We start from the raw sequence: 25,570 nt of genomic DNA on the forward strand, positions 1-25,570 counted from the left end.
ACCCAGGGGTAGCCGCGCGTGCCCAAGCGTGCCCCTACTGGGATGAAGTATCCAAAACTGGCCAGGCTTGTCTCATACTGGCCCCAAATAATAATTTATTTCGTCCTCTCAGATCTGGAGGAAGCGGTCTGACCAATTAAAAAATGGTGGGGATAGCCTCACCTCCCCTGTCTTCCGCTTTGGAGGCGCAGGGGCGAAGGTCGCCTCGGAGTGCACAGGCGCGACAGGGCGGAGCTATCTCCATGGCAACCCGCGTGCAGCCCAGGCAGCTCTGCCGGGCGGGAAGTGCGGGAGCTGAAGCGCTGGCGACAGGCGGGGCTGCGAGCGCCGAGGGGCCCGGGCGGCCCGGGCCGCTGCAGGACGAGACCCTGGGCGTGGCGTCTGTGCCCTCGCAGTGGAGGGGCGTCCAGGGCATCCGCCGGGAGACGGTGAGGGCGCGGGCCCGGCTCGGGGCGACGCCGGCAGGAGGGCGAGGGTCCGCGCGCGGTCTCCGGGCCAGGTTCTGGCGTGCCACCGGGTTATTTTTGTATCGTCACCCACAGAGGCTAGCCCTTGCGGTATTCTCGTGCGTTTCCTCAGACTCTGAACAACCACAGAAGGGTCTTTTCCTTAAGCCTTCTGAAGACTCCGTGTTTTGAAGGATTTTGTGTGAAGCGCCGTTTTTAGGCATTTCAAACTAACTTCTCTTTAAAAAGACCAGATTGCATGTCGAGGTCGAGAGACGCCAGTTTTCTGGCAGCGTAATCCAAAGCACACAAGGCGAGGTGTTTTGAGGAAGTGAGGGGCCGGGCTCCTGGGCGCCAGGCCTCCTCGGGCGTCTTTGTGCAGACTTGGAGGGCCTGCTGTGTGCCAAGAGCTCTTCCCTCCTGGAGCCGACGTGGGGCCGTTCGCAGGGCACAGCCAATAGGCAACTTATGTAATAAGTAAATTCCGCTGGGTGTTCTTTAGTTGGTGAGTAGTGCCATGGAGGAAAGCAAAAGAAGGGTGAGGGATTGGAGGGACTGGGTTGGAGAGTGAGGGGGTGAGGGGTCCTCATTGAGAAGGTGACATTTGAGAAGTGAGAGAGTTAGCCAAGTGGATACCTGCCATAGAGCGGCCAGGCAGGGCAGACTGCAAGTGCAAAGGCCCTGGGGTTGGAGCAGTTCTTGCTTGTTTGAGGAGGCAGCCGGTTCGAAGAGGAATGAGAGAAGGGGAAATGGTCCCCGTTGAAGTCAGAGTGGGGAAGCAGAGGCAGGTCAGGTAGGGTCTTGCAGATCATTGTAAGGATGTTGGTTTTTCCTCGGTGAAAATGGGGGGCATTATAGCGTGCTGCACATTTCCCAGAAGAGAAAACTTAGCTTGCCATAGGAGTGGCCAAACCTGCAGAGCTTAGGTCCTCACCAACACCAATGAACTTCCCATGAAGTCTTAGTCTTGAAAACCCGTTTCTTGCCTCAGGCCAACAGTCTGCATGCAGGTCTCAAGCCAGGATTTGAGGTGGCTTCAAAGTACTCCCCACTTAACCGTGCTGCCTAGAAATGGTTCTAGTGCAAAGCCAAGTGGATATTTTAGTTAAATCTCTCCATCCTTATCACAGGTAAACGTATAATTCACATTTACTGTCCTTTAAGAACACTTGAAATAGCTCTTGTTTGCCAAACACCCAGATTCTAGAAGACTTTAGGTTGGAAACCACCATTCAGTCTAACTTTTTTTTCTTCTTAGAGAGAATGAAATGGAGGCAGGTTCATTTTCTTGTGACTATAGTTTTAACCTGTAGGATTCTACAAACGGATTTGAACACTTGAAGTGTAAGAGCTTTCATCTGTGAGGATGATTTCCTTAGACTAGCATCCCGTCTTGTTGAAGGAGATTTTTGATTAAGTTGTAAGAATGTTGGAGGGGTCGGAAGAAGGAAGTAAATTGCTTTTTCCAAATTAACTTTTTTCTCTTTATAGAAGTTAATGTATCCAAAATGTAGAAAAAACCTGGATATGCAAAAAAAAAAAGAAAGAAAAGAAAGAAAAGAAAAGAAAGAAAAAGAAAAAGAAAAATCACCCAGTTTCCCAGCCACTTGGTTTGTACCTGTCACAACTGTGTTGTCTGTTTTGCCCCATTTTTAAAAAAATAAAAATGGAATCACACTGTGCACAACATCTTGTAGACCCAGGTTTTTCATTTAATACATCCACAACAAATTTCTACGTTTAAAATTTTTTTTTATAATTTTTATTTAACCAGTCTCTTTTGATGGTTAGGCAGTTTCCAATTTTTCTTTTATCAGTAAACCCCATGGTGAGTGTTTTAGCTAATTTTTATTTATTTACTTTAAAAAATTTTAAGCTAATTTTTAAATACAGTTCCTTAATTTTTTTTAAAAAAGTTTTTTTGGAAAAGTTGAACATTGGTCTCTGCTTGGCCCATGTAGTGGTGCGGTATTCGAATGTACTTCCACATTCCAGTGATGAATTCTTTTTTCTTTAAATAAAAATTTTTAAAAGATTTATTTATTCTAGAGAGAGAGGGTGGGAAGGAGAGGGAATCTCCAGCAGACTCCCCACTGAGTGCGGGGCCTGACCCCATGCCCCTGAGATCATGACCTGAGTGGAAACCAAGAGTCAGACACTGAACCGACTAAACCACCCAAGCACTCCTTTTGAAAAATTTTTTTTAGGATTTTATTTTATTTTATTAATTTATTTTTTAAAGATTTTATTTATTTATTCGACAGAGATAGAGACAGCCAGCGAGAGAGGGAACACAAGCAGGGGGAGTGGGAGAGGAAGAAGCAGGCTCCCAGCGAAGGAGCCCGATGTGGGGCTTGATCCCAGAACGCCGGGATCACGCCCTGAGCCGAAGGCAGACGCTTAACCGCTGTGCCACCCAGGTGCCCCAAGATTTTATTTTTTAAGTAATCTCTACACCCAACGTGGGGCTCGAACTCACGAGCCAGGTGCCCCTTTTCTGTTTGAATATTAATGGCCTTTGGCCTGACTTGACTTTTCTTGTCATATTCCAGTCTGTTCACAGAGAGATAGTGTACTGGACTTTGGTTTGAGACCGGGGTGCACATACTCTTTAGGGCTTTGGGCCGATCACATGATCTCTTTTTCTGCAAAGTGGGTCCTTGTGAGAATACTTCCTGAGGGGTTAAATGAGACTGTGGGTAAGAAAGCGGTTTGAAAGCCTGGGGCTGCTCAGGTGGGTAGGACGGGAGTGTCAGGCGCCTGTCCAGGTGCCTGAGATGAAGGGTACGTAATTATCCCTCCTTGCTCATCCGCTGTTTCTCGAACTTGGCTGACACTGGACTGTCCTGGAGACTCTTGAAAAATATGGATGTCTGGGTCCTACCTTCAGCGATTCTGCTTAATTGGTATGTGGCGTGAGATGGGAATCGGTTTTATTAAAGCTTCCTAGGTCATTCTAATGGGTAGCAAGATTCGAGACCCCCAACTGAATGTATCTCACTTTCCAACAGCATAATCTTTCTGGAACCCAGTTCTGATCCTAGAAAAATGTGCGGTGTGTTTTTTTCCCTCTTTTAAAAACTGGTGGTGGGGCGCCGGGCTGGCTCGGCCGGCAGAGCGTGTGACTCTTGATCTCAGGCTGTGAGTTCGAGCTCCATGTTGGGCGTAGAGATTACGTAAATAAATAAAGTTGTGGTGAGAGACGTATAATAGGAATTTTACTGTTTTCAGGTGTACAGTTGAGTGGTGTCGAGTACATTGACAAGGTCCGAAACAATCACCACGCTCTAGTTCCAGAACTTTTTCATCCCTGGGGTGCATTTTGGACATTCAGATCTGTCTTCTTGGACTGTGAGCTCCCAGAGGGCAGGGGAGTGAGTCCTGTGTATTTCTGCACCACCCAAAGGCCCCCAGGAAATACTGGATTGAATAATTTTCCTGTGTGCGGTCAGCCCACACGGGGTACCTCTCTCCTCTCCCCCAATTAGCTGCCTCCCCGCGGGGCTCTTCCTCCTTCCCTGACCGGCCGCCACTTCAGCGCCTTGGTGGCTTCTGTAGTGTATGTCACCCCCTGCTGGAGGGTGTTTGTCTTTGACCTGGGGTCTGGCCTCTTACAGATTTTCAAGAATTCGATCTGTGGTTCTCTACCTTTGAGTTTGCTAGACAGCGTCGATGCTGGATTTTTTTTTTCCCCCAAGAGCATGAGAAGAGATTAAGAGGCTAAAATGACACCAAGATAGTCTGCAGTAACTGTAGCTCAGAGGTGGTCTAGCACCTCGGCGGCTCCCGGCTTCCACGGAGACGTCTGCTCTTGCCCTCCGCACGAGGCTGGCCCCGGGCTCCACGTCATCCTTCGAACAGCTGTTTGTTGCCCTGATAGACTCAAGAGGCAAGTCCACCTGAACCGGAGGTTGTGCCTTGATGTCGCTCCCGGGCTCAGTTCCTCCACGCTCTCGGAGGCCTCACAGGTGTCCACACTGCATCACGAAACCCGCTCGGCACCCTAAACATGCCCGCCGCACCTTGTCTGCTCGTCAGCGGCAAATTGGGCCTCACACCTGGGTCAGATTGAGGTGGGGCTCGCGCTCGTGCGTGGGCTTTGCAGCATGTGCACGGGGGCCGCTGACCTGGGCCGGGTCCTCTCTGCTGCCGTCCCACCCGCCTTCTCAGGTGTGCAGGACCCGATGGGGAAGGAGGTGGAAGAAGGGAGGCCTTGGGGGTGACAGCAACCTGGGGAAAGGGAGACTCTGGGGAGGACGAGTGGAAGTGGGCCTGCTGGAAGTGGTGAGGTGACAACGACAAGCCACTCCCACCACACGTGCCCAACAGCATCCCTCAGGTGGGCTTGACAACATTCTTTAGCCTCTGGGGATGAGCCATGTGCTACCCGACCCCAGGTGAAGCCCCAGCCCCCGCAGTAGCAGAGATAGTCAGAAAGGGGGGGAATGTGAGCACGGTCTATATTTGGGGGGGCTGGGTAAAAGGTGATGGACCTTGGGCTGTGGACCTGGGAAGCATACAGACGGGTGAGGCCCACACGTGGGGTCTGAGTGACAGCCTCCCCCCCCCCCCCCCCCGCGGCATCAGCACCCCCCGGGGGCTTGTTAGCACAGCACACTCAGCCCCGCTCCGGGTGGTGGCAGCTTGTGTTCTAGCAAGCTTCCAGGTGATTCTGGGGCCCACCGATTGAGAATGCAGGTCCAGAATGGTCTTTGAGGTCCATTTCCACCCTGGAGTCAGATGTGCTGGCTCAGGCTGGTTGGGAGGCTGAAGGAGAAGCTGTGTGCTTCTAGTATTTGCTGGTGGTGGTTACTACCCAGGGGAGTCATGGGGGCTCGGCCTCTCACTGCACATCAGCCCAGACCTTCAAACACACATTCTTTCTACGGTGATGTATTTCCTCAATTAGAGGACACCCCCCCACCCCCAACCTTTTTAACAAATCTTAAAATTCGGTATGTCTCACAAATGACCTGTGTATTTAATATAGTTTCCCCCTGAAGAGCTACTTTTAAATAATTGGAATGTTTAATAATCGATACATCCTAGAGTCAAGGAGATCTAGAATGTATATATTTTGTCTCTTTTTTTTTTCCCTTGAGAGGGAGGGGGAGGGGCAGAGGGAGAGAGAATCTTAAGCGGCCTCCATGCCCGGCACGGAGCTAGGTGGGGGGCTTGATTTCACGACCCTGAGATCATGACCTGAGCTGAAATCAAGAGTCAGATGCTTAACCGACCGAGCCACCCAGGCGCCCCATATCGATCTATCTCTATACCCACCGTGGGGCTTGAACTCATGACCCCAAGATCGAGTCGCATGCTCTACTGACTGAGCCAGCCATGTGTCCCTAGAGTGTATATTTTTAATAAGAAAGTGACTGTTCTACTCATGACTTTGAAGTTGGCCTGCCCCATATTGATATCCCCCGCATGGATTTCTCTAGCTGGCCAGTTTCTGAATGACTGAGTCACACATCGGCACAGTTACACCGGCACTGATCAGTCTTTGACCCTGAAGGCAGGGCAGAGCCCAGTATTCTGTCAGTACACCCCTCGGGGCCTGGGGTGGGGGCCGGTCACTGGACCCAGTGGGGCCATTTCCTCTGTCATGGTGAGTGTTCCTGAAATTGAACAGCCAGTCCTAGATGCCAGCCAGAGACCCCTTATTTCAGAAGTGAGGCCTCGAGGGGTGGCGGTCTAGGGGTCAGGGAGCCCTCCTAGGGGTCAGTGTGATAGCAAGTGACAGAAACTGGCCCAAACCAGGCGCTTCTCTTTAGGATGCAGGGGTCTCCTGGGCCTCTGCATGGAGGTGCAGCTGGTCCTGAGGAATCCAGGAGGCTTTGGGGGCTCTCCACCTCTCAGCTGTGCTGTTGCCATGCGTCCCCTGAGGCCTGTCTGCTTGTCTCCTGGTCGCACTGTGGCTGAGTGTCGGGGCCCAGAGTTACCAAGTTTCAGTTCCAGGCCTGTGCTGTCTAACTTGTGAAATCTTTGTCTCCGTTGTGAGTTGCCCAGAGAGAGCACGATTGGCCCAGCCTAGGTTAATGTCCACTTCCCATCCAGTCAGAAGCTGCAGTCCTGGTGTTGGGGCACGTTTTATGGCTTGGGTAGGAGTCCTGACATTCCGGGTATCTGCAGGCTCTCGGGGCAGGTCAGCTGAGCTCCCATCCTGGGCTCTGCTCCCTGAGTCTCATTGCCTTCCTCTCTGCTGGGGTTTGCCGGGGCCTCACACTCCAGAGCCTAGAGCTTGGTGATTTTGGTTTGAGAGTTGTTGTTTCCCTAGTCCACACCTCCCAGTGTGATTAAAGTCTGGCCCCAGCCCCTGTTTCCCCTGCAGCATCTCTGCCTCTGAGGTGTGGGAGGCAGGCTGCAGCCCTGCATCCCTAATACTCTCCTTACCGGCCCTGCCGAGGCCTAGGAAGCAAGGATCCCACTCGGCCCTGACTTCTTCCCTGACATCTCAGATGGGAGCCTCAGCCCAGCCACACGCTGCCTGGCACGGAAGGCATCCACTTATATATGGGGTGGCCTTGATCGAGCCCTTCTCTTCTGGAGGTTTGGGGCTCCATCCTCAGACAATCAGGGTCAGACCAGCTACTCGGATCTTGGACTATGGGAACCTACTTCGGTGTCCCAGAGGGAAAAGAGAGTAATGGTAGTTTCCTGCTGGTTCACAGGGGAAAATTGCGGGTACAGTATCATTGGTTTTCAGGTTTTTTTCTCTCCCTAATTTTCCCTAGTGTTTTGACATTTGTTATTTGCTTGAATAAACAAGCAGCAGAGAAATATTAATAGAGATAGCTGGAAAGGTGACAGCTCGCTGTCTGTTGTGGACATTTTTATCTGACCGTAAGACACTGGGGTAACATTCTTTTAGAAACGTTTTTCTGAGTTCATCTGCTGTGATCAGTGGCCAGGACGTTGGACTGTGTGGGTGAGAACACCATGACTGAGACACAGTTTGCTGTCACGGGCCAGGCTACCTGGATTCAAGCTCCCCTGCGATCACCTCCGTGCTGTGTGACCTTGGGTGAGTTACTTCTCTGTGCCTCAGCGCCACCAGCAGTAATGCAAAGATAGGGTTTTCTTCATAGGGTGGTTGTAAGCAGGAGTAAGAAACGGGAAGAGCTTTGGGGACAGTGCCTGAGTGAGCACTTAGTGACTGGCACTCTTACCATCGTGTGGCTTTCTGGAACTTTGATTTTCACCCAGTCTCTTGGAATTGGCTCGGCCTGTGTACTTTCTGGCCCCCGTGCCCATCCAGGAATTCCTCAGTGCGCGCACTCCACTGGCACCGGGGCTCCTCCAGTGCTGTGGCTTCGGGTCGCGTCTCTGTTGGATGCTGTCCAGAGCCTCGTGCCGTGTGACTGCTCTCGGGAATCCTTGACGCGTCCGTGCGGGCGGCGGGAGGCATCTCAGTCTAGAGGAGGCCCGGCGGAACCGCTTCTGTGTTCTCTTCTCCCAGAATCTGCCGTCGCGTTCGCTGGTGGTCACCTGCTCTCCGCTCCTCACTCCTCCCTGAGCAGCCAGAGAGGCATGGCCCTGCTTTCGGCCACCCTGGGGCTCACACCTAGAGGGAGAGTCCCACTCGTCCTGGCTCTCAGACGCCTCCCTTGCCCTTGCTCGCGTGCCGCCCTCCTCACCCACTGCGGCGGGGCGCGCCGCCTGCTGTCCAGTCCCTGAGCGTGGGACCTTTTCTACGGGCAGGTTTTGTTCTTGCCTCCCTGCTGCCCCCCCATGCCTGTCCAGGCCCCTCTCCTGCAGCTCTCTGCTTGTCCTTCACACCTCAGCTCCAGTGCCATTTCTCCTGGGCCCCCCCAGCTGTTCCGTTCTCTCCCACGCCTCTGCAGCACTGTGCTAGTTGAAGGGTTCCCTTGTCTGTGTACCCCCGCCCCCGTGGAAGCTCTTTAGGCACAGGAATCTCACACACTTTGTTTTCTGCTGTATCCATAGCACCCAAACCGTAACGTGTGTGGCATAACGGAGGTCTAGATAAATAACATGCAGCATATGTAATATGTTCTCTATGGCACATCGCACATACGGTGTCTATATAGCATATGCAGAGTGAGGTATATGGCGTGTGTGTGTGTGTGTGTGTGTGTGTGTGTGTGTGTGTATGGCGTAAATGAGCTTGTGCCCTGTACCAAACACCTTGCAAAGTGCTGCGGATACAAAGAGAGATCAGACAGGATCTGAAGCTGGAGGAACTCACAGCTTAATGGGAGAATTTTGTGGAATGTGCAGGGGAACGTGGGGACACGTATTTCATGTTCTAGCAAGAGCTGCCCTGTGTGGGGCCAGCTCCCTTCCTTCAGGCTTACTAGTGCTGGCCTGCTGCCCAGCGCTGTCCCCTAAGCCTGAGCCGGGGCGGGGGCACGGGGTCTCGGCCTCGTCATTGCCCCATGCGTTCAGGTGCCTGGCGAGGGGCCGCGTGAGCAGAGCCTCTTGTAAGACGACGATGTGCGATAGAGGGTCCCTAACTTGGTAAATGATGGGTCATGTCCATGTTAAGAAAGAGGCTGATCTGTTGTCTGTCCCTGTGCCCGGCTAAACAGGGGACAAGGGATTGGAGGCAAATGGCCAGGTGGAGAAAAGGGGCAGCTGGGGAGAAGCCTGCCTTCTACCAACTAGCTCATCACAGACACACTCGCTTCCTTTGATCACGGGGGCACCTTGGAAGGTGCCTGCCAAGAGAGAGATGCCGTGGGGCATTCTGCTGGTGGCCAGCTTTGAGGTGCTTCCATGTACTGGCTTAGGTGACCACTGCTGGCTCTCCTATGACATGATTCTTACTATTGTCAGTATCTTCAAGACGGCACTCCTAAAAAAAAAAAAAAAAAAAAAAAAGATATTCCCGCATCCCCTCCAAATAGTGTCATAATGTCACCAACAGTCCTGGGTCAGGCCCTTATTGGGTCACGTTGACTACCCCTGAACCTCTCACTGTGACCCAGGGTACATAGGAAGGTTGAGGGGTCATCCCCACCCATGGCACAGAGATCGGGCTCGTCCTTTGGAAGATGGGCCAGTTACAAGGGAAGGCGACAGACTGGGACAGACAGGGTGACCGGAGGCCCAGAGGCCTGAGGGGAAGCGGCAGCAGGGGAGGGGAGTGCGCGGGCAGGTGAGGCTGGGTGGTGACCGCTGGGCTGTGATCTTCTGCAGAGAAGTTGCCAGACAGCGAGCATTGCCACCGCCGAGAAGGCTGCCCAGACGCGGAAGCACGTGGACGCCGAGGTGCAGACGGAGGCCCCTGTGCCGGTCAGCGTGCCGCCCACGTCCCCGCACGACGACCCCCGGCTCGCAGCCTTTCTTCGGAGGGTGGAGGCCATGGTTATTCGAGAGCTGAACAAGAACTGGCAGAGCCACGCTTTTGACGGCTTCGAGGTGAACTGGACCGAGCAGCAGCCGACGGTAGGGAATGGGCTGGTGAGGCCTGGGATGCCCCCGAACTCTGCCACAGCTCGAGCCCCATTTCCAGTCCTTCTTTATGCCGCCCAGATACTGATAATAGCGCTAATAATAACAGCGTTCACAGAGCTCTAACATTCTGCCGGGTGTATAGTTTTATGAGAGTAAGTCGTCAGGGGCGCCTGGGGGGCTCAGTGGGTTAAGTCTCTGCCTTCAGCTCAGGTCATGCTCTCGGGGTCCTGGGATCGAGCCCCACATCGGGCTCCCTGCTCGGTGAGGAGCCTGCTTCTGCCCCTCCCCCCGCCCCTCCCCCCGCTCATGCTCTCTCTCTTACACTCTAACTCAAATAAATGAATAAAATCTTAAAAAAAAAAAAAAAAAGAAAGAAAAGAGTAAGTCATCAGGCCTCCCCTGGTGTCAGAAAGTAGGTGTGTAGTTACCTCCATTTACAGCTGGGAGGTACTGGGAGGTACAGGCGGGAGACTCCGAGCCGAAGTGACTTCTCCAGGATCACACAGAGCTAGTCAGCAGTAGAGGCGAAGTTTGAACCCGGGGAGTCGGACTCTGGACCGAATTCTCTGCTCGGCTGTGTCCCCCCAGGCCGCACGCGGTGAGGGCTCTCTGTGCCATCTCATTCGGCGTGACTGTGTGAGGCAGTACTAGGATGATCGCCATTTTATACAGGAGGCCCAGAGAGGCTAAGTGACTTGTCCGAGGTCACACAGCTGTCACGGGCCAAGCTGGGATGTGAGCCCTTGTCTGGTTTCGCTACCGTGCTCCGGTGACTTCAGTGTTTCCCAGGCTCAGTTCAGAGCTGTCACGCTGTATACTCAATTGTCCAGCTGCACAGACAGCCCAGCCTTTGAGATGAGGGAGCCTCTGAGCGAGTGGGGGGCTCTTGGCTTTGGCTCCATGCTGGGCCTCAGCCTCCCCTGTGGACAGACTGCTTGCTCAGTGCTGCATGCCCTCGACCGACCGACTGACCGCAGAGCCTTAGAGTTCTGGCCAAACTTTTTTGTATACAATGCTTTCTTCCCCGGGAAACCGAGGTGAGTAACTGTGTATTCAGAGGTCATAAGCCCTGCTCTAGCCCCTCCCCTCCTCCTCTGCCCTCTTCCACCAAGTCATTGGAAGGCACGGGAGAGTCGGTTTGTTCGAGAGAAATTCTCAAAATCGCTCCGAAGAGCAGGTGCCGAGGCCGCGCCCGGGCGCGCAGGCCCTGAATCTCCGTGCGGCCCCGCAGCAGAGGGGCTCGGCGGCCGGGAAGAGCTCAGCGTGTTCTCTTGCCCTGGCCGATGTGCACCCCCCCCCCATTTTACAGTTGCATTTCGAGAGGTTAAGCTTTTGTTCTTTATCGGTAGTGCTTCCCCCCATTTCTATGGATTAATTTGGTCCAAGTGTGTATTACTCTCTCCCCCTTTACAAAATATCTGTTTTCTGACTACAGAAACATATGCTCATTCTAACAAACCCGGGCGTTGCAGAAACAGAGCACATGCCATGTAGACAGCGGCTGGGGACAGCTGCTCCCAGGCCTTTAGCTCCTCCCTGGGCTACACTAACACAGCACTGTAACTAGTGTTGTCCTTAAGCACAGTTGTTTTCTTTTAAGGATTTTACTTATTATTTATTTGACAGAGCTCAGGTAGGGGGAGCAGCAGGCAGAGGGAGAGGGAGAAGCAGACTCCCCGCTGAGCAGGGAGCCTGACGCTGGGCTCGATCCCAGGACCCTGCGATCATCACCTGAGCCGAAGGCAGACACTTAACCGACTGAGCCCCCCTCCCCCCCGAGAACATTTTAAACAAAAAATGGAAAGCACTCTACATATTATTAATCACTTTTCTCACGTGCCAGAGCTTTCCATGTCAGTTCCTATCAAGGTGCCCCAGGCTATGTCCCACTGCACGGACATGCCATCCTCTATCTGAGTCCCCTGTGGGACTCAGGTCTCCCCCGGAAACGTGCGGACAGGCGGGAGATCGGGCGGCACCCTCCGAGCGCAGTGCGCCGGCCGCGTGTCTTCGCGGTTCCCGGAATGCCCGGCAGAGGAGAACTTCCCGAGTTTGCTCTTTTATTAACAATGTCAGCGAATCTCTCTCTCTCACTTCTTCTTTTGCATCAGTTTTTTGTTGATTTCCTCATAATGGAATTATTATTTTGGCTGATGTGGGGTTTTTCTGTCTCTCCTGCTGTCAAGGTATTGGCCTTGACATTTCATCGCTGTCCTTGGCATGGCTGTTGCGGCTCCGGAAAGGCTGGGATGCCACGCTCAGAGAGAAACCCTGCTTTCAGATTTCCAAAAACAGTGTGACAACCTGGGGAACACTTAGAAATCAGAGATAAGAGACGCGGGCTCCCACCGGAACTTCTGATCTCCTGGCTCTGTTGTTCCCTTCCTCTTGCTTCGCACACGTGTGTGGACAGCTGTGTGTCACTGTGACCGGTCTTGGGTCTTTTCTGGTCGGGAGCAAAGCCCGTTCTGTGTTGTCAGGGGGCTACAGAGCCTTCACGCTTGTCCTTTGAAAACACCACCGAATGTTCCATCCGTACACCGTGTTTTTCTGTGCCCGGTGTATCAAGGTGTGTTCCCCACGCAGGGCCGTTCGCCCTTGCGCTGTTCTGCGCCCGCCGCAGTGACGGTGTGGAGCGGCCCGTCATCCCCGGCGTCGCCCACTGTGCAGCCTCGTCTCCTACTGGGTGTTGCAGTTTTAAGTAGTGTTATGACGAATAACATATACGGCTTATTTCTCATGTAAACTTAGGTTGAATGGGACATAAAAACACAAACTGCCACTTCAGGCCCGTGGCTTTTCAAAGTGAAAATACTTGTGGAACCAGAACCCAGATCAGGAAACCGAATGTGGTGAGACCCCAGAGGTCTTCTTGAGTTCCCTCCACCTCCTACCTCACCGCGCAGCTTTTCTTTTTTTTTTTTTTAGTTTTATTTATTTTTAAGTAATCTCTACACCCAGTGTGGGGCTCGAACTTACGAGCCTGAAATCAAGGGTTGTGTGCTCTGCTGTCTGGGCCAGCCAGGCGCCCCTATACGGCTTGGTTTTAAATAACAGATTGATTGGAATATCGGTCACATCCCATATAATTCACCCGTTAAAAGTGTACAGTTCAGGGGCACCTGGGTGGCTCAGATGGGTAAACCTCAGAGGCCTTCGGCTCAGGTCATGATCTTGGGGTCCTGGGATCGAGCTTCACATCGGGCTCCCCGCTCAGTGGGGAGTCTGCTTCTCCCTCTGCCCCTCCCCCTCACTCGTGTACTCTCTCTCAAATATAAATAAAAAAATCTTAAAAAAAAAAAAGCATAGGGGCGCCTGGGTGGCTCAGTTGGTTAAGCAGCTGCCTTCAGCTCAGCCATGATCCCGGGGTCCTGGGATGGAGCCCCGCTTCGGGCTCCCTGCTCAGCGGGGAGCCTGCTTCTCCCTCTGTCTCTGCTGCTCCCCCTGCTGTGCTCTCTCACTCGCTCTGTCGATAGATAGATAAAATCCTAAAAACTTACTGAACTGTACACTTTATTTTTCACGTTCCTAGAGTTGTGCGACACTGGCACGATTTCAGAACATTTTCATTACCCCCAAAGAAACCCCATACCCACTAGCAGTCACTCCTCATTTCCCCCCAAATCCCTGGCCGCTACTCCTCTTTCTGTCTCTATACGTTGTCTGTTGTGGACATTTCAGAGATGGAATCCTATACGAAGCGGTCTCAGTGACGGGCTTCTTGCACGTCAGAATGTCCGTGCGGCTGACGGTGGCGTGTGCCAGCACCTCTCTCCTTGCTGTGGCTCCGCAGTCCTTCCTGCACTGGAGGGATGTACCCCATCGATCAGTTGGTGGGCATCTTGGCTGCCGAGAATAATGCTGTGAACATCTGTGTACAAGTTTCTGGATAACGTGTGTTTTCAGATCTCTGGGTGTGGAGCTAGGAGCGGACTTGCTGGGTCATACGGTGCCTCTCTGTTTAACCTTTTGAAGAATCACCAGATTGTTTCCCCACGGCGGCCGTGCCATTCTGCATTCTTGCCAACGGCCTGTGAGGGTTCCCAGTGTACAGCTCTTTACACATTTTAGGTTCTTTTCATTGGATAGTTTCTTTCTATGGGGTCAGGAGGTCAAGGGGTATGCAGCTTTTCTCAGGAGTTTTGATCTGTGCTGCAAATCCTGTCCCGGAAACCGCGGTCTGATCGCTCGTGGTGGCCCCCACGGCCAGCCTTCTCAGTTGCTGTGCCGGCCTCCTGTGGGCTGAGAAAGAAGATTCCAGACCTTTACCTGTAAAGCCCTGTGACTGAGTACAGTCACATTGTGCAGCCATCGCTACCATCCCGTTCCAGAAGCCAAAGCTATTTTTTTTTAGAGGGGGCGGAGGGGCAGAGGGAGAGGGAGAATCTTAAGCAGCCTCCACTGAGTGCAGAGCCTGACACGAGGCTCGATCTCACGACCCTGAGATCACGACCTGAGCCAAAACTAATAGTTGGGCACTTAACTGACTGTGCCATCCAGGGGTCCCAGAAGCCGAAGCTTTTGAAAGGCGTGTAGAACAGGGTCTAACTCCGATCCCGAACCTGGCATCCGTCTTGGTTTGGAAGAGCCTATCTGCTGGGTGTTTGGAAGTGTCCTCTGAGGAGTGGTGTTTGGATGAAGCCTCCAGATTTCCCTCCAGGACTGGGCAGTGGACCTGGTTGGCTCGGGAGGTCCAAGCCTACGTGTAGTTTTTTTTAGGTGGCTATAAGACCACCTGTTGGGTGGCTCTGGGCTTAGGGTCGTGATGGTCTGTCTCTTGCAGGTGACCTGTCTGCACACCCTGGGCTACCCCCCAGCCCAAGGGCAGGGTCTGCATGTGACCAGTGTCTCCTGGAACACCACCGGGTCTGTGGTGGCCTGTGCCTATGGCCGGTGAGTGGCAGCCAGGGTGGCTGCGGGGCACTGGGAAGCCCTCGGACCCTGATCTAAGCCTCTTTTTCCCTGTCTGTGTGGTGAAGGGTTGGCCTGGAGCTTGGCCATTCTGGGAGTCTTTTTATTCTCAAGGCTGCCTGGGCACCAGGTTGTCTGGAAAGAGCAGAGGAGGGAGGGGCTTAGAGCCCAGAGTCCCGGTGCCCACCTGTCAGCACAGGGCAGTAAGCCTGGGCCGGCCGCCTCTGCTCCACGAGCTGTCTCCTGATGGGCCACGGTTCCCCCACCCTGCCATTACGTGGACCCATCCTTGGTTCCCGGGAACCCTTTTCTAGAGGTCATGCCCTTTAGTGTCCCGGAGATGCCTCTGCCACTTCAGTACCCAGTACAGTCTGGCTGACGTGCGATCCGGAGGCTAATCGGTTTGGGGTTGGTTGGGGGAGTGGTGGGTCGGGTGATACGAACAAGGCGGGGAAGAGGCCCCCGGCCTCGAGGCAGAGCCAGCCCAGGCTCGTCCCTGTGCAGGTTGGACGACGGGGACTGGAGCACGCTGAAGTCCTTCGTGTGTGCCTGGAACCTGGACAGGCGAGGCCTGAACCCCCAGCAGCCGTCGGCAGTGGTGGAAGTGCCCAGCGCCGTCATGTGCCTGGCCTTCCACCCCACGCAGCCGTCCCACGTCGCAGGTGAGCCTTCAGCCCGCCTCGCTTCTGCTTCCCACCCTGCAGAGGGCAGCTGGAGGTGGGCCTTCAGCCCCCCGCAGGGCTAGGGCAGGTCCGCGTGGGGGAGGAGAGACCATGGGCGGCCCTGATCCCTGGGCTCAGGTGAGGATGCCCGGTATGGAGCTTGGAGGAGGAGGACGACAGGAGAAGGTGGGTCATTGCTGAGTCTTGTCGGGATGTGGGCCATGGAAGGGCACGGCCTGGTCAGGACCGGAGGCCGGGCAACGTGGGCACCCTTGGGGAGCTGTTAGCAGTGATAGGAGCCCCACGTGTGGGGAAAGGGGGTTGTGCTGGAGCGAGTGGCAGGGTGCCGGGCCGGGGAGGTCAGCCTGGCGGTGGGCGAAGCTTCCAGGGGTGTGGCGGGGGGGTGTGCAGCGGGCCAGGACTTTTCCTCCTCGAGGTGGTTTTGGGGAAGTGGCTCCACGTCCTGGCTCTGTTGGGTGTGAAGAGCTGGGACTTGGCCAGGAGGCTGGGGTGCTGGCTGTGAGTCCGCTTGGTCCCGCAGGCGGGCTGTACAGTGGCGAGGTGTTGGTGTGGGACGTGAGCAATCCCGAGGACCCGCTGCTCTGGCGAACGGGCCTGACAGACGACACGCACACCGACCCCGTGTACCAGGTCAGAGCGTGGGCTGCTGGCTGGGTTGGGAAACCATCCCCTTCTCCCTGAGCTGGGCGGGGCTGGCACGGGCCTGCTCCCTGAGGCCAAGCAGGAGATCGGGTGCCCACTCGGCACAGCCATGGCAGGAGGTCACCGGGGAGCTGGCAGTCGGACAGCTGCCTTCAGCGTTCTCAGAGCTCCCAGGGCATGAGTCACCTCCTGCCCCCGGCAGGAGCCACCCCCAGGGCCCTGGGCCATGCCCAGCGGCCCCCCTGCCCCCCAAGCTGCCAGCAGAGGCTCCCAGCTGTCCCGGGCTCAGGGAAGGAGCTCAGAACCGTCGGGACTGCCCCCTGCTGTGTGAGGTGGCTCCAGGCCTCCCCCAGAATTCTCCCTCTTGTTTTTCTAGAAGGGGTGGGTGGGGAGGGAGGGTGACCGTTGGGCTTGCTGGAAGGTGGGGGCAGGCTGGGGAGCAAGCAGCGCTTTCCCAACCTCGGCGCTGCACCCCGTCACCCCAGGTGGTTTGGCTGCCCGAGCCCCGGCACAGCCACCGCTTCCAGGTGCTGAGCGTGGCCACGGACGGGAAGGTGCTGCTGTGGCAGGGGGTCGGGGCGGGCCAGCTGCAGCTCACGGACGGCTTCGCCCTGGTCGTGCAGCAGCTCCCGAGGAATGCCAAGCTGAAGAAGGTACGTGGGGTCCCAGCTGCCCCCCTGGACCCCGTAGGAGCTCCGTGAGGAGCCCCGGGTGGGAGGGGGAAGGCGGCACCGGCACCCGCGCTACCAGCGGAGGACCTGCCGCCTGACCTCCTTGGGCCACAGCGCCTGCTTGAGTGACCGGGCTCCTTTGGGACACTGTGTGACCAGATCCCTTGGCTCTGCCCACCGTTCATTTCTCCACAGCCTCCCCGGGGAGAGACCGAGGTGGGTGCCACGGCGGTGGCCTTCTCCAGCTTTGACCCCAGGCTTTTTGTTCTGGGCACGGAAGGCGGCTTCCCACTCAAGTGTTCCCTGGCAGCGGAAGAGGCCGCCCTCACCCGGATGCCTAGCTCTGTGCCCCTGCGGGCCCCGGCACAGCTGACCTTCTCTCCGCATGGCGGGCCCATCTACTCTGTGAGCTGTTCCCCCTTCCACAGGTAGAGAAGGCCCCAGCGCACCTGGCACGGGGGGCGAGGGGGTCCCATAGAACTGCGGGACTGGGCCCAGCTCTTCCCCACGGGAGCCCTTGTGTCCAGAGTGCTGGTGGTCGGCCCCTCGCTCCCTGGTTTTGGGGTTCAGGGAGGCCCAGTGGACCAGGCCACCCAGCACTCCTCCCCTGCGTCCTGTCTAGGAATCTCTTCCTGAGCGCGGGGACCGACGGCCACATCCACCTGTACTCCATGTTGCAGGCCCAGCCCCTGGCCTCCCTGCAGCTGTCCCACAAGTACCTGTTCGCTGTGCGCTGGTCCCCAGTGCGCCCGTTGGTGTTTGCGGCTGCTTCCGGGGAAGGTAGGAAAGAGGACGCCAGACTCAGATCCGCTTAAGCCACGTGGGCCCGGCACGTATCTGGAATTCTGAGCTGGGGAAAGAACACGCGGGGGGAGGACTTTCCTCGTGCGGGAGGGATTGCTGTCGCAGGCTGTAGCTTTATTTTCTGCCGTAGCCTGTTGAGTTTCTCTGCCCCGGTGTGCAGGGGACTTGGGGGCGAGAGCCACTGCTCCTCTTCCACAAATCTCTCCCCCTGCAGGTGACGTGCAGCTGTTTGATCTCCAGAAAAGCTCCCAGAAACCCACAGTTTCAATCAAGCAAACCCAGGATGAAAGTCCGGTCTACTGTCTGGAATTTAATCGCCAGCAGACTCAGCTCCTGGCCGCCGGCGACGCCGAGGGCACGGTAAAGGTGTGGCAGCTGAGCACCGAGTTCACGGAACAAGGGCCCCGGGAGACCGAGGACTTGGAGCAGCTGGCCGCCGAGGTGGCCACCTGAGGACCATGAGGCGACAGCAGGGCCCTGTGGGTGGGGGCGGACTGTCCCCAAATCCGGGGGCAGGTGGGGTGAGGCCACACCTGTGCTGAGCTGTGGCTCTCTCGCGGAAGCTGAATGAAGACAACACAAGCATCTGGGGGAGACTCATTTATTTGTCTGTTACGTGAAAACAAAATGGGGGGAGAACAAGGAGGGAACGAGCCAGCTGCTTAGATTTCTCGCGTCGGAATGCGGGCAGCTGGCTTCACAGCAAGAATCCGGGTCCCCACAGCAACGGGGCGAGTGCCACTGGACTGGAAGCGGCTTCGTGAAGCACTGTTTCTACTAAGTCATATCCCCAAGCGAAGCAGACGTGAGCTTACAGTGGAAAGTGACACTGGAATACTCGAGGAGCACAGAGAGGAGGTGACATGCAGCAAGGCGACGGCGGGGCAGGCAGCGTGGGCCAGGCGAGGCTGGGAGTGGGATCAGTTCACGAAGAGCGAGCGGGTGAACTCCACGTAGTCGAAGGCGGTGGGGAGCTCGCGGCCCTTGCCGTCCACGTAGGGCTTCATGTGGGAGACGCAGTAGTCGGCTTGTTCCCGAGTCAGGTTCTGGAGGGAAGAGGCCGCCCGTCAGCCCAGCCCCGCTGCCCCTGGGGGTGAGGGGTGGGGGTGGGGAGCTGGAACCCCCAGAGCCGGGCGGAGTGGCAGTGGTGAACAGGGAGGAGAGGTCTGGGCCCCACGGGGAGCTCCAGACCGCTCCAGACGGAGGTCTGTTCACTTAGACTCCGTTCCGCCCCTGGGGCAGCCTCGAGCTTTACTTTTCAAAGGAACCCTCCAGCCCCATTCCCAGGGCAAAGCAGAGGCCCGACCTGGTACAGCTCCTCCTTGGTAACGTAGGGCTTTCCCTCGGAGCTCAGGGCCCGGAAGGCGCTCTCGATCTCCTCGCTGGATTTGACATTCTCCGTCTCGCGGCTGATCATGAAGGCCATGTATTCTTGCAGGGAGACGTGGCCATCCCTGGAAAGGGCAAGTGCGGTGAGTGAGCAGGATGCGGGAGGAGCCAGACCCCGAGCCGCCTCCATGGCCCTCCCTCCAGCTCACCTGTTTGGATCCACGGTGTCTAGGATGGCCTCGAACTCGGGGTCGGGCTCCCCTTCCTCCACCATGGGCAGGTCATAACCCAGGGAGCGCAGGCAGGACTTGAACTCCTGGTGGTTCAGCCGGCCGGACTTGTCCTTGTCGAAGTGTCTGCCGCACAGACGGAGGGCTGCTCAGCACAGCCCGGGGCTGAGCCCACCGCCCCCGCCCCCGCCCCCACCCCAGGAAGACTGAACTCACTTAAACATCATGCTGAATTCCTTGAGGGCCTCCTCGGTCACTCCAGTTGTGTTTCTGAAAGAACGGGATGGAGTTAGCAGGTGGCGCCTCTGTTCCAGGCCAGGAAAGGGAGTGCGGGGCCCTGGGGGCCGGGCTCAGGTGGTGGCCACGTGGGGGGCAGGTACCTGGCCTGGATCTGCTGCTCCAGGTTGTGCTGCATGCGCATGCCCAGCTGGTCGAGCTGGTCCCACTGCTGGGCCAGGCCCACGGTGCTGTGCTCTGTGTACTTGTTGTCCAGGATCAGGGCCTCCTCCATGGCCGCCCCCAGGTCCTCGATCTTCTTGAGCTGACTTCTCATGGCTCGAATCTCCTGGTGCTTGCGCTGCAGGGCGGGGGGGGGGGGGGGCGGGGGAGCGAGGGTGTAGGGCACGGGGGCTCTTGCCTCGGTCACCGGGCCCGAGAGCCCATGGAAGGGTTCTCCCGGCCCGCAGCCTCCAGGGCTGCGTGGGATGGCGTGAGGGGAAATCCAGCAGCCTCCGTCCGGGGAGGGACCAGCCAGGGGCAGGCTGCCAGGAAAACTCTATACTAAGAACCAAAGGCTCCTCTTTTCAAGTAAGACTCTGTGTGGCGACTGTCAGAGACAGAAAAGCCTTTTCTTTAAATGGTGGGGTCCTGTGCCACTCTATGCAAAGGGAAGAAGAGCACCCACCCAGCCTACTTCCTGCCTGAGTTTCGACCGGGGGGCACTTACTTTGGTGGCTTCAAGCTGGGATTCCAGGGTCCCAGATTCTTCCACCATGCAGGACCTAAACACAGAAGCACGGTGAGGCAGGAGGGCCTGAGCGTGAGCTCAAAATTAACTCTCCCCAGATAACAGGGCCTGCTGTCTTTTTTTTTTTAAATCTCTTACCAAGAAAAAGAAAGCTATCTGCTATTGGCCATCTTTTCCTAAGTGGCCCTGGGAGCCGGGGAGGGCAGGGAGTCTTTCTCCTGCTTCAGAGACAGGACGCGGCCACCCCAGGGGGCGTGCCACCCGCCCCAGGCCAACTGGGGGGCCAGCGCCGAGCCCCACCCAGCCTGCTGCCAGGCCAGGACCCTTTCTCGTGTGGCTCCTCCAGCCCAGCCAGGCTGGGACCTGGCCCCTCATTCAAGCTAGGCCCTCAAGGGGTGCCTGAGGAACTGAGCCGAAGTTCTCCGTGGGATGACAGAGGGGCCACGGGCCTGACGGCACGGCCCCTCCGCAGCCACGGGGGAGCAAGCTGCTCGGGACAACCCTGCCACCTGCCCCCCGGAGACCTTGCGGGAGGGGCGGACACATGGAGAGCCACCCCCCAGAAATCCCTGGAGTCTCCTGCACGTTCCTGAGGAGGGGAGCCACACTGGAGGGTGGGACAGTCGTGCAGGAGACACAGTCAGAAGACCCCTCAGACACGAAGCCAGGGTGCTAAGAGATCGTGACCAGATTTGGGTTTTGAAAGTGATTCTAACTCTGCCCAAAGGAGGGAGGTGGCTGCGATTAAGCCCCAGACTCAGGCTCCATGAGACCGTCCGGGCCAGAGGCTCCCAGGGCCGAGTTCTGAAGAGCAGGGGCGCCCCAGGGAGCCTCCACCCCCCCGACGTTACACAGTGTGAGGTCACGGAAGGCCACCGGTGAACGAAGACAACAAACGGGTCGGGGTTACGTGCAGGGACGAGTCACACTGTGTGCGTGTCCTTGGTGGGCTTTCAGCCCGGCCCCCCCTGCACCCATGTATGCCCCAACCTACCCTTTCGACACCCAGCGAGCCAGGGTTAGCTCTGAAATTTCCCCAAGTTCAAAGTGCTCAAGCAAGGCAAGGCACCAGGCTTCCTCCTACCCCCGCAGATCAGACTCACAGTCACGCCATGTCCCCCAGGGAAAAGCAACACCCCCCGGACCCGGGGGCAGGAGGCTGGGTGCCGGTGCAGTGGGAGGAGGACAGACGCCTCCTTCCCAAGCGGCCGAGGGCGGTGGGTTAGTCAGAAAGCGGAGCCGCCTGGGGAAGTCAAGAGTGCATTGGTAAAACCACAGTGAGGGAAGAAGAGAAATAAGAGGAGAAAAACCTTCCAGACAGATCATCCCCAACTTCATACTGATAGACACGAATGACCCGACGATACGCTATGCTAGTCAAAGAAAAGAAACCAAATGAATACACCGAAGGCACGGGCAGGCAAGAGCAGACCGAGACAGACACGCGCCACAAGGCCCAAGCTGGCAGTGCACAGGCGGGGCAACCTGGCGCCCAGGCAGGGACCTGGTGGGGCTGGGCCGCCAGCCGCAGGGAGGACAGGCGGCCTCGGGGCAGCTCACAGGGGGACCAAGCAAGACGGGACAGGGCTAGGGAGGAGCCACATGGGAAGGGGAGCATGGCACCCATGGAGACAAGACCAGATTGGCAGACGCAGCCACAGGGCTGGGGAGGGGAGTGGAGGCCAGGTGGCTGAACTCAAGCTGGAAACTGAGACCCCTAAATCCCACCCCCTTCTGCCTTCGGCACAGGTGGTCGAGTCCGCATGTGCCGGTTTCTCCCACTGCCACGCTCGGTAGTCCCACCTACCCATCTGCGGAACCCCAGGAGCGCTAGTCTCGGCCAGAGGTTCCCCCCACTCTGGCTTTACGGGGGCGCGGCAGAGGCCAAAGCCTCAAGGAGAGGCTGTTCCGGAACTGGACTGGGCAGGGCCGCCCTGCTTCTCCCGGGGGGCTCCTCCCAGCCTCGTCTCTCCATCGCTCGAAACTCCAGGCACTGCTGCCTTCTATTAGGGCAAACGATGCTCTTCCCCTTCCCCTGGGAACACGGGGGGGGGGGGGGGGGCGTGGAGCCCTGGGGGAGGGGTCACTGCACAGCCAGGGACTCACTGTACCCGCTGAATCTCCTCCTCCTTCAGGAGCTAAGTATGGTCCCACAGGACACATGGGGAAAGAGGCAGAAGAGAAGCCCAGTGAAATCCCAACGGCTGAACCAGCATGGGAATTCTCAGAGGCTTTGGACTCCAGCTCTGGCCCTCTGGCTTGGTCACATCCCCGAGCTGACAGAGCCCTTGGAATCTGAACAGGAAGGTGGGGGTGGCTCCCCTCCCCAGACCGCAGGCTGTCAAGGACACTGTGCTGTGGGGCAAGGCACGCACTCCTTGTAGGGTGATGGGGATGGAGGTGGGGCGCAGGTGGACCAGGGGAAGTGCAGCCCGCCTGGGGCAGGAAGGCCCATCCTGGGATCCTCTGCAAGCCAGGCCACAGGGGGACAGAGGGCAGGGGACAAGCACACGAGACACCACCACACCACGAGCCCGGAGAAACAAGAAGACAATATTAACCCATCGAGGAGATACGTCCTGTGCAGATGGGATCCAAGCAGCCGCAAGACAAGGTGGAGTCCAGACAGCAGCAGTCAGGAAGTGGGGGACAGAGAGAGACACGAGAGAGAAAAGAAAAACAAAACCAAGAACATCAGTACCCACATTGTATTCAACTCTGTGCCGTGTGTCACCGAGGTGCTGTCTGGGACTGACCACCGGTCCGCACGGTCCCACCCGGTCCCACCCAATCCAGGACACCTAGCAACTTGATCTTCGGGAAAAGTACCTTCGAGAACTGTGCCCAGTCCTCCGGCTCGAGCCAGACCAGGGTGCGCCCCTGACCCTTCTCTCCTTACTGTGAGCAGAACCCCCCCCCCAAGAGAGCCGGAAGCCTGAGAGCAGAGCGGGGGGCGGGGGGGACGGGACTGCGCCCCGGGGGCGGGCGGGCACCTGGTCTCCTGGATCCACTGGTGGAAGGCGTTGGCGTGCTGGGCGAACTCCTGGCGCAGCTTGTCGTTCTCCTCCTGCCGGCGCTGCTCCTTCTGCAGCTCCAGCTCCCGCTCCTAGCGCCCAAAGGGAGGAGAGGCCGTGTCACCGGGGCCTGTCCTTCCGGCCGGACCACCCTCGGGATGGACCACCGGCCTTACAATTTCAGTTTCTGGACGCTGAACGTGACCACAAACCACCGCTTTGTGGGGCAGGGGGACCCGGATGTTGATGTCACCCGGAGGAGGAGCCTGGGAGACGCGGGGGAGCTCAGAACCCTCCGTTCCCTGGCTGCTCACGACGGGCCCCCCAAGAACTCTGGTAAGAGGCGAGGGGAAGTGACCGATTGATCGTCCGTGGGGGCTGCTGGCCGGTACCCGTGGTGGCCCCTGCGAGCACCCCCTGCCCCTGAGCTCGGGCCGGCGGCATGCGCGGGGCAACGGGCACCTTGATGATCTTCTGCAGGTTCCTCCACGTCTCCTCCAGGGCCTCCATGGTGAACCAGGTGTAGGGGTTGGAGGCCACACGGAAGCTCTTGATCTGGCGGTCCAGCTCGGCCAGCTGGCTGAAGTCGGCCTGGGCAGAGCTGAGGGACGAGCGGAAGGCGTCGTGGGCCTCGCGCAGAGCTCTGATCTCCTCCAGGGAGTTGCAACGCACGGGATCAGTCAGATCCTCCTCGGCGTTTTCGAACCAGCTGTTGAAGGCGGAGGCCTTTTTGGCGAAGGTCAGGAAGAGGTCCTCCACCTGCAAGTGGAGCAGCCTGTGTCAGGGCCGCCGCCAGGGCCGCGGCGCCACGCTCGGGCGGGAGGCTGGGAGGCCGGCTTGGAAAGGCCGCGGTAGTTCCCGGGCCCCCGGGGCAAGCCGAGGTGCTCCCAACCTCCACGTTTCAAAAGGCCTCCGACTCTTTCTTCCCTCGCTCCCCTTTCCCCTCCGTCTGTCCGAGGGCCCTCTGCTGGCTTCCAGCGGCCTCCCTGCCCCGTGCAGAGCCTCCCGCAGCCGGGCCGGGGTAGCGCTGCAGGGGCCCGCCCTTACCTTGCGGAAGTGGCTCTGTGCCTCCAGAAGCTTCTTCTTCCGCGTGGCCGAGTTGGCCAGAAGCTGGCTCCATCTCTTCATGAGGGAGGCGTGCCGGGCCTCGATGGCCTTGGACTGGATGTGCTTGGCGGCCAGCAGCTGATCCTTGAGGGCGGTGATGTTGGCGATGCCCTCCTGCTGGAAGGCCTGCAGGCCCGCGTCAAACGTTTCCTGGAACAAAGAGCAGAGCGCCAATCCGCAGGGTCGCCAGGGATGCCATAAGCCGCCCTTTCCGGGCGTCTGAGCTTGATGGTGCCAGAGTCTGGCCAGCTGCCCAGGCCACACTGTCAGCCCCGAGTCCCCACCTTCTCCTGACATCCTCCTGCCCCCCCCCCACCCCAGGCAGACGGAGGTTCGGGGGTCCCCTAAATGTGCCACGCTCTCCCCATTACCTCTCCCTGGAACGAACGCCTGCCTCCCCTCTGCCCACCTGTAGTTTGCCCATCATGACCCAGCTTAGATCCCTCTCCTCTGGCAACACCTTCCCATCAGCCCCTGCTTGCCGGAAACCGAGTCAGACCGCTCCTGGGGGCTCAGTCCACAGCACATCCTGCTGCCCTCCCCCCCGTGAGCGCCGTCGGGCTGCAGCCCAGATGCCTGGTCAGGAAGCTCCCCGAGGACCAGACGATCCTGCTCACTGCCGAGTCCTTAGGGCCTTTCCCAGCGACAGACGCCAGCCACCGTTCGTCTACCAGGAAGTACTGTCCGCGTACGTTTCAGTCTGTCAACAACGCGGCTCCAACTGACCTGTTTGGTAAGCAGAGTCTGGACGGAAGACAGGTCTCGGCCATAATCGTCTGTCTTCAGGCTGTTCTCCTTCTCACCTAGGAAACCAAGCAAAGGACACAGGCCAGCCTTCTTGGTACATGGAGGTGAGTGAAGAAGGCAAAAAAAGCAAACCGAGGCGCACTGTCTCCCTGTTGACGTTGAAAGCCCAGGATTCCTAACAGCAGGCTCTGACCCCACGCTGGCTGGCTCCGTCCTCCCTGTAGCCTGGGCCCCACTGGCCAGCTGTGCCAGGAAGAGATCCTTCCAGCTCATCCCAGATGTGGTTCAATTGCTACTTATGTGACAGGCATCACCAGGGTCACAGGGGTCCTGAAATCAGAGTCTAGCTCCCTCTCGCTTGGGAGCCCGACTGCGCCCCGCAGCTAGGGGACAGCTAGGGGACAGTGCAGCCGGGGGCCTGTGCTGGCCCAACGCCGAGCACCTTGGGGGCCCCTGGCTCTCGGTTGCAGGACATGGTCTCGTGTTCTCCGAAATGCCCGCATCAGATCCGTTTCTCCTCTGGAGAAGACCAACTACTTAGGTAACAGTCGAGCTATGGCTCTGGAACAATCTCCCGAGCCCGGGGAGGAAGAGAG

At 57.5% G+C, this 25,570-nt stretch overlaps 2 protein-coding genes across 16 annotated transcripts in view; one reads left to right on the forward strand and one right to left on the reverse strand.

Annotated features, from left to right (window-relative positions):
* The first annotated feature begins 227 nt into the window (after positions 1-227).
* DYNC2I2 (dynein 2 intermediate chain 2) lies at positions 228-18,169 on the forward strand. Of its 3 annotated transcripts, none has more exons than XM_045771252.2 (9): positions 228-428; positions 9,612-9,860; positions 14,653-14,762; positions 15,285-15,442; positions 15,984-16,093; positions 16,591-16,758; positions 16,972-17,204; positions 17,399-17,556; positions 17,795-18,169. In XM_045771252.2, exons 1-9 carry the CDS (start codon positions 243-245, stop codon positions 18,031-18,033), a joined length of 1,611 nt encoding a protein of 536 aa, XP_045627208.1. In that variant the 5' UTR covers positions 228-242; the 3' UTR covers positions 18,034-18,169. The 3 variants fall into 3 exon arrangements, with proteins under 3 accessions (XP_045627208.1, XP_045627209.1, XP_087725438.1); XM_045771253.2 differs by having other exon boundaries at positions 17,457-17,556; XM_087869312.1 differs by lacking the exon at positions 9,612-9,860.
* The window catches only part of SPTAN1 (spectrin alpha, non-erythrocytic 1), a 59,662-nt gene continuing 52,259 nt past the window's right edge, over positions 18,168-25,570 (reverse strand). For 5 of the 13 annotated variants that reach the window (XM_087869304.1, XM_087869302.1, XM_087869301.1 and 2 more), the window contains 12 exons: positions 24,954-25,030; positions 24,168-24,377; positions 23,583-23,879; positions 23,100-23,212; positions 22,668-22,685; positions 21,417-21,479; positions 20,086-20,140; positions 19,520-19,716; positions 19,356-19,409; positions 19,119-19,265; positions 18,887-19,034; positions 18,168-18,626 (listed from right to left, as the gene is read on the reverse strand). In XM_087869304.1, coding sequence (XP_087725430.1) covers positions 18,501-18,626; positions 18,887-19,034; positions 19,119-19,265; positions 19,356-19,409; positions 19,520-19,716; positions 20,086-20,140; positions 21,417-21,479; positions 22,668-22,685; positions 23,100-23,212; positions 23,583-23,879; positions 24,168-24,377; positions 24,954-25,030 — 1,505 coding nt within the window. In that variant the 3' untranslated portion in view covers positions 18,168-18,500. The remainder of the gene's footprint in view (positions 18,627-18,886; positions 19,035-19,118; positions 19,266-19,355; positions 19,410-19,519; positions 19,717-20,085; positions 20,141-21,416; positions 21,480-22,667; positions 22,686-23,099; positions 23,213-23,582; positions 23,880-24,167; positions 24,378-24,953; positions 25,031-25,570) is intronic. The other 8 variants (XM_087869308.1, XM_087869303.1, XM_087869309.1 and 5 more) reach the window with 2 other exon arrangements.

The sequence above is a fragment of the Ursus americanus genome, chromosome 18 (genome assembly GCF_024610735.1).
Source record: "Ursus americanus isolate L20-20 chromosome 18, mUrsAme1.1.p, whole genome shotgun sequence".
NCBI lineage: Eukaryota > Metazoa > Chordata > Mammalia > Carnivora > Ursidae > Ursus > Ursus americanus.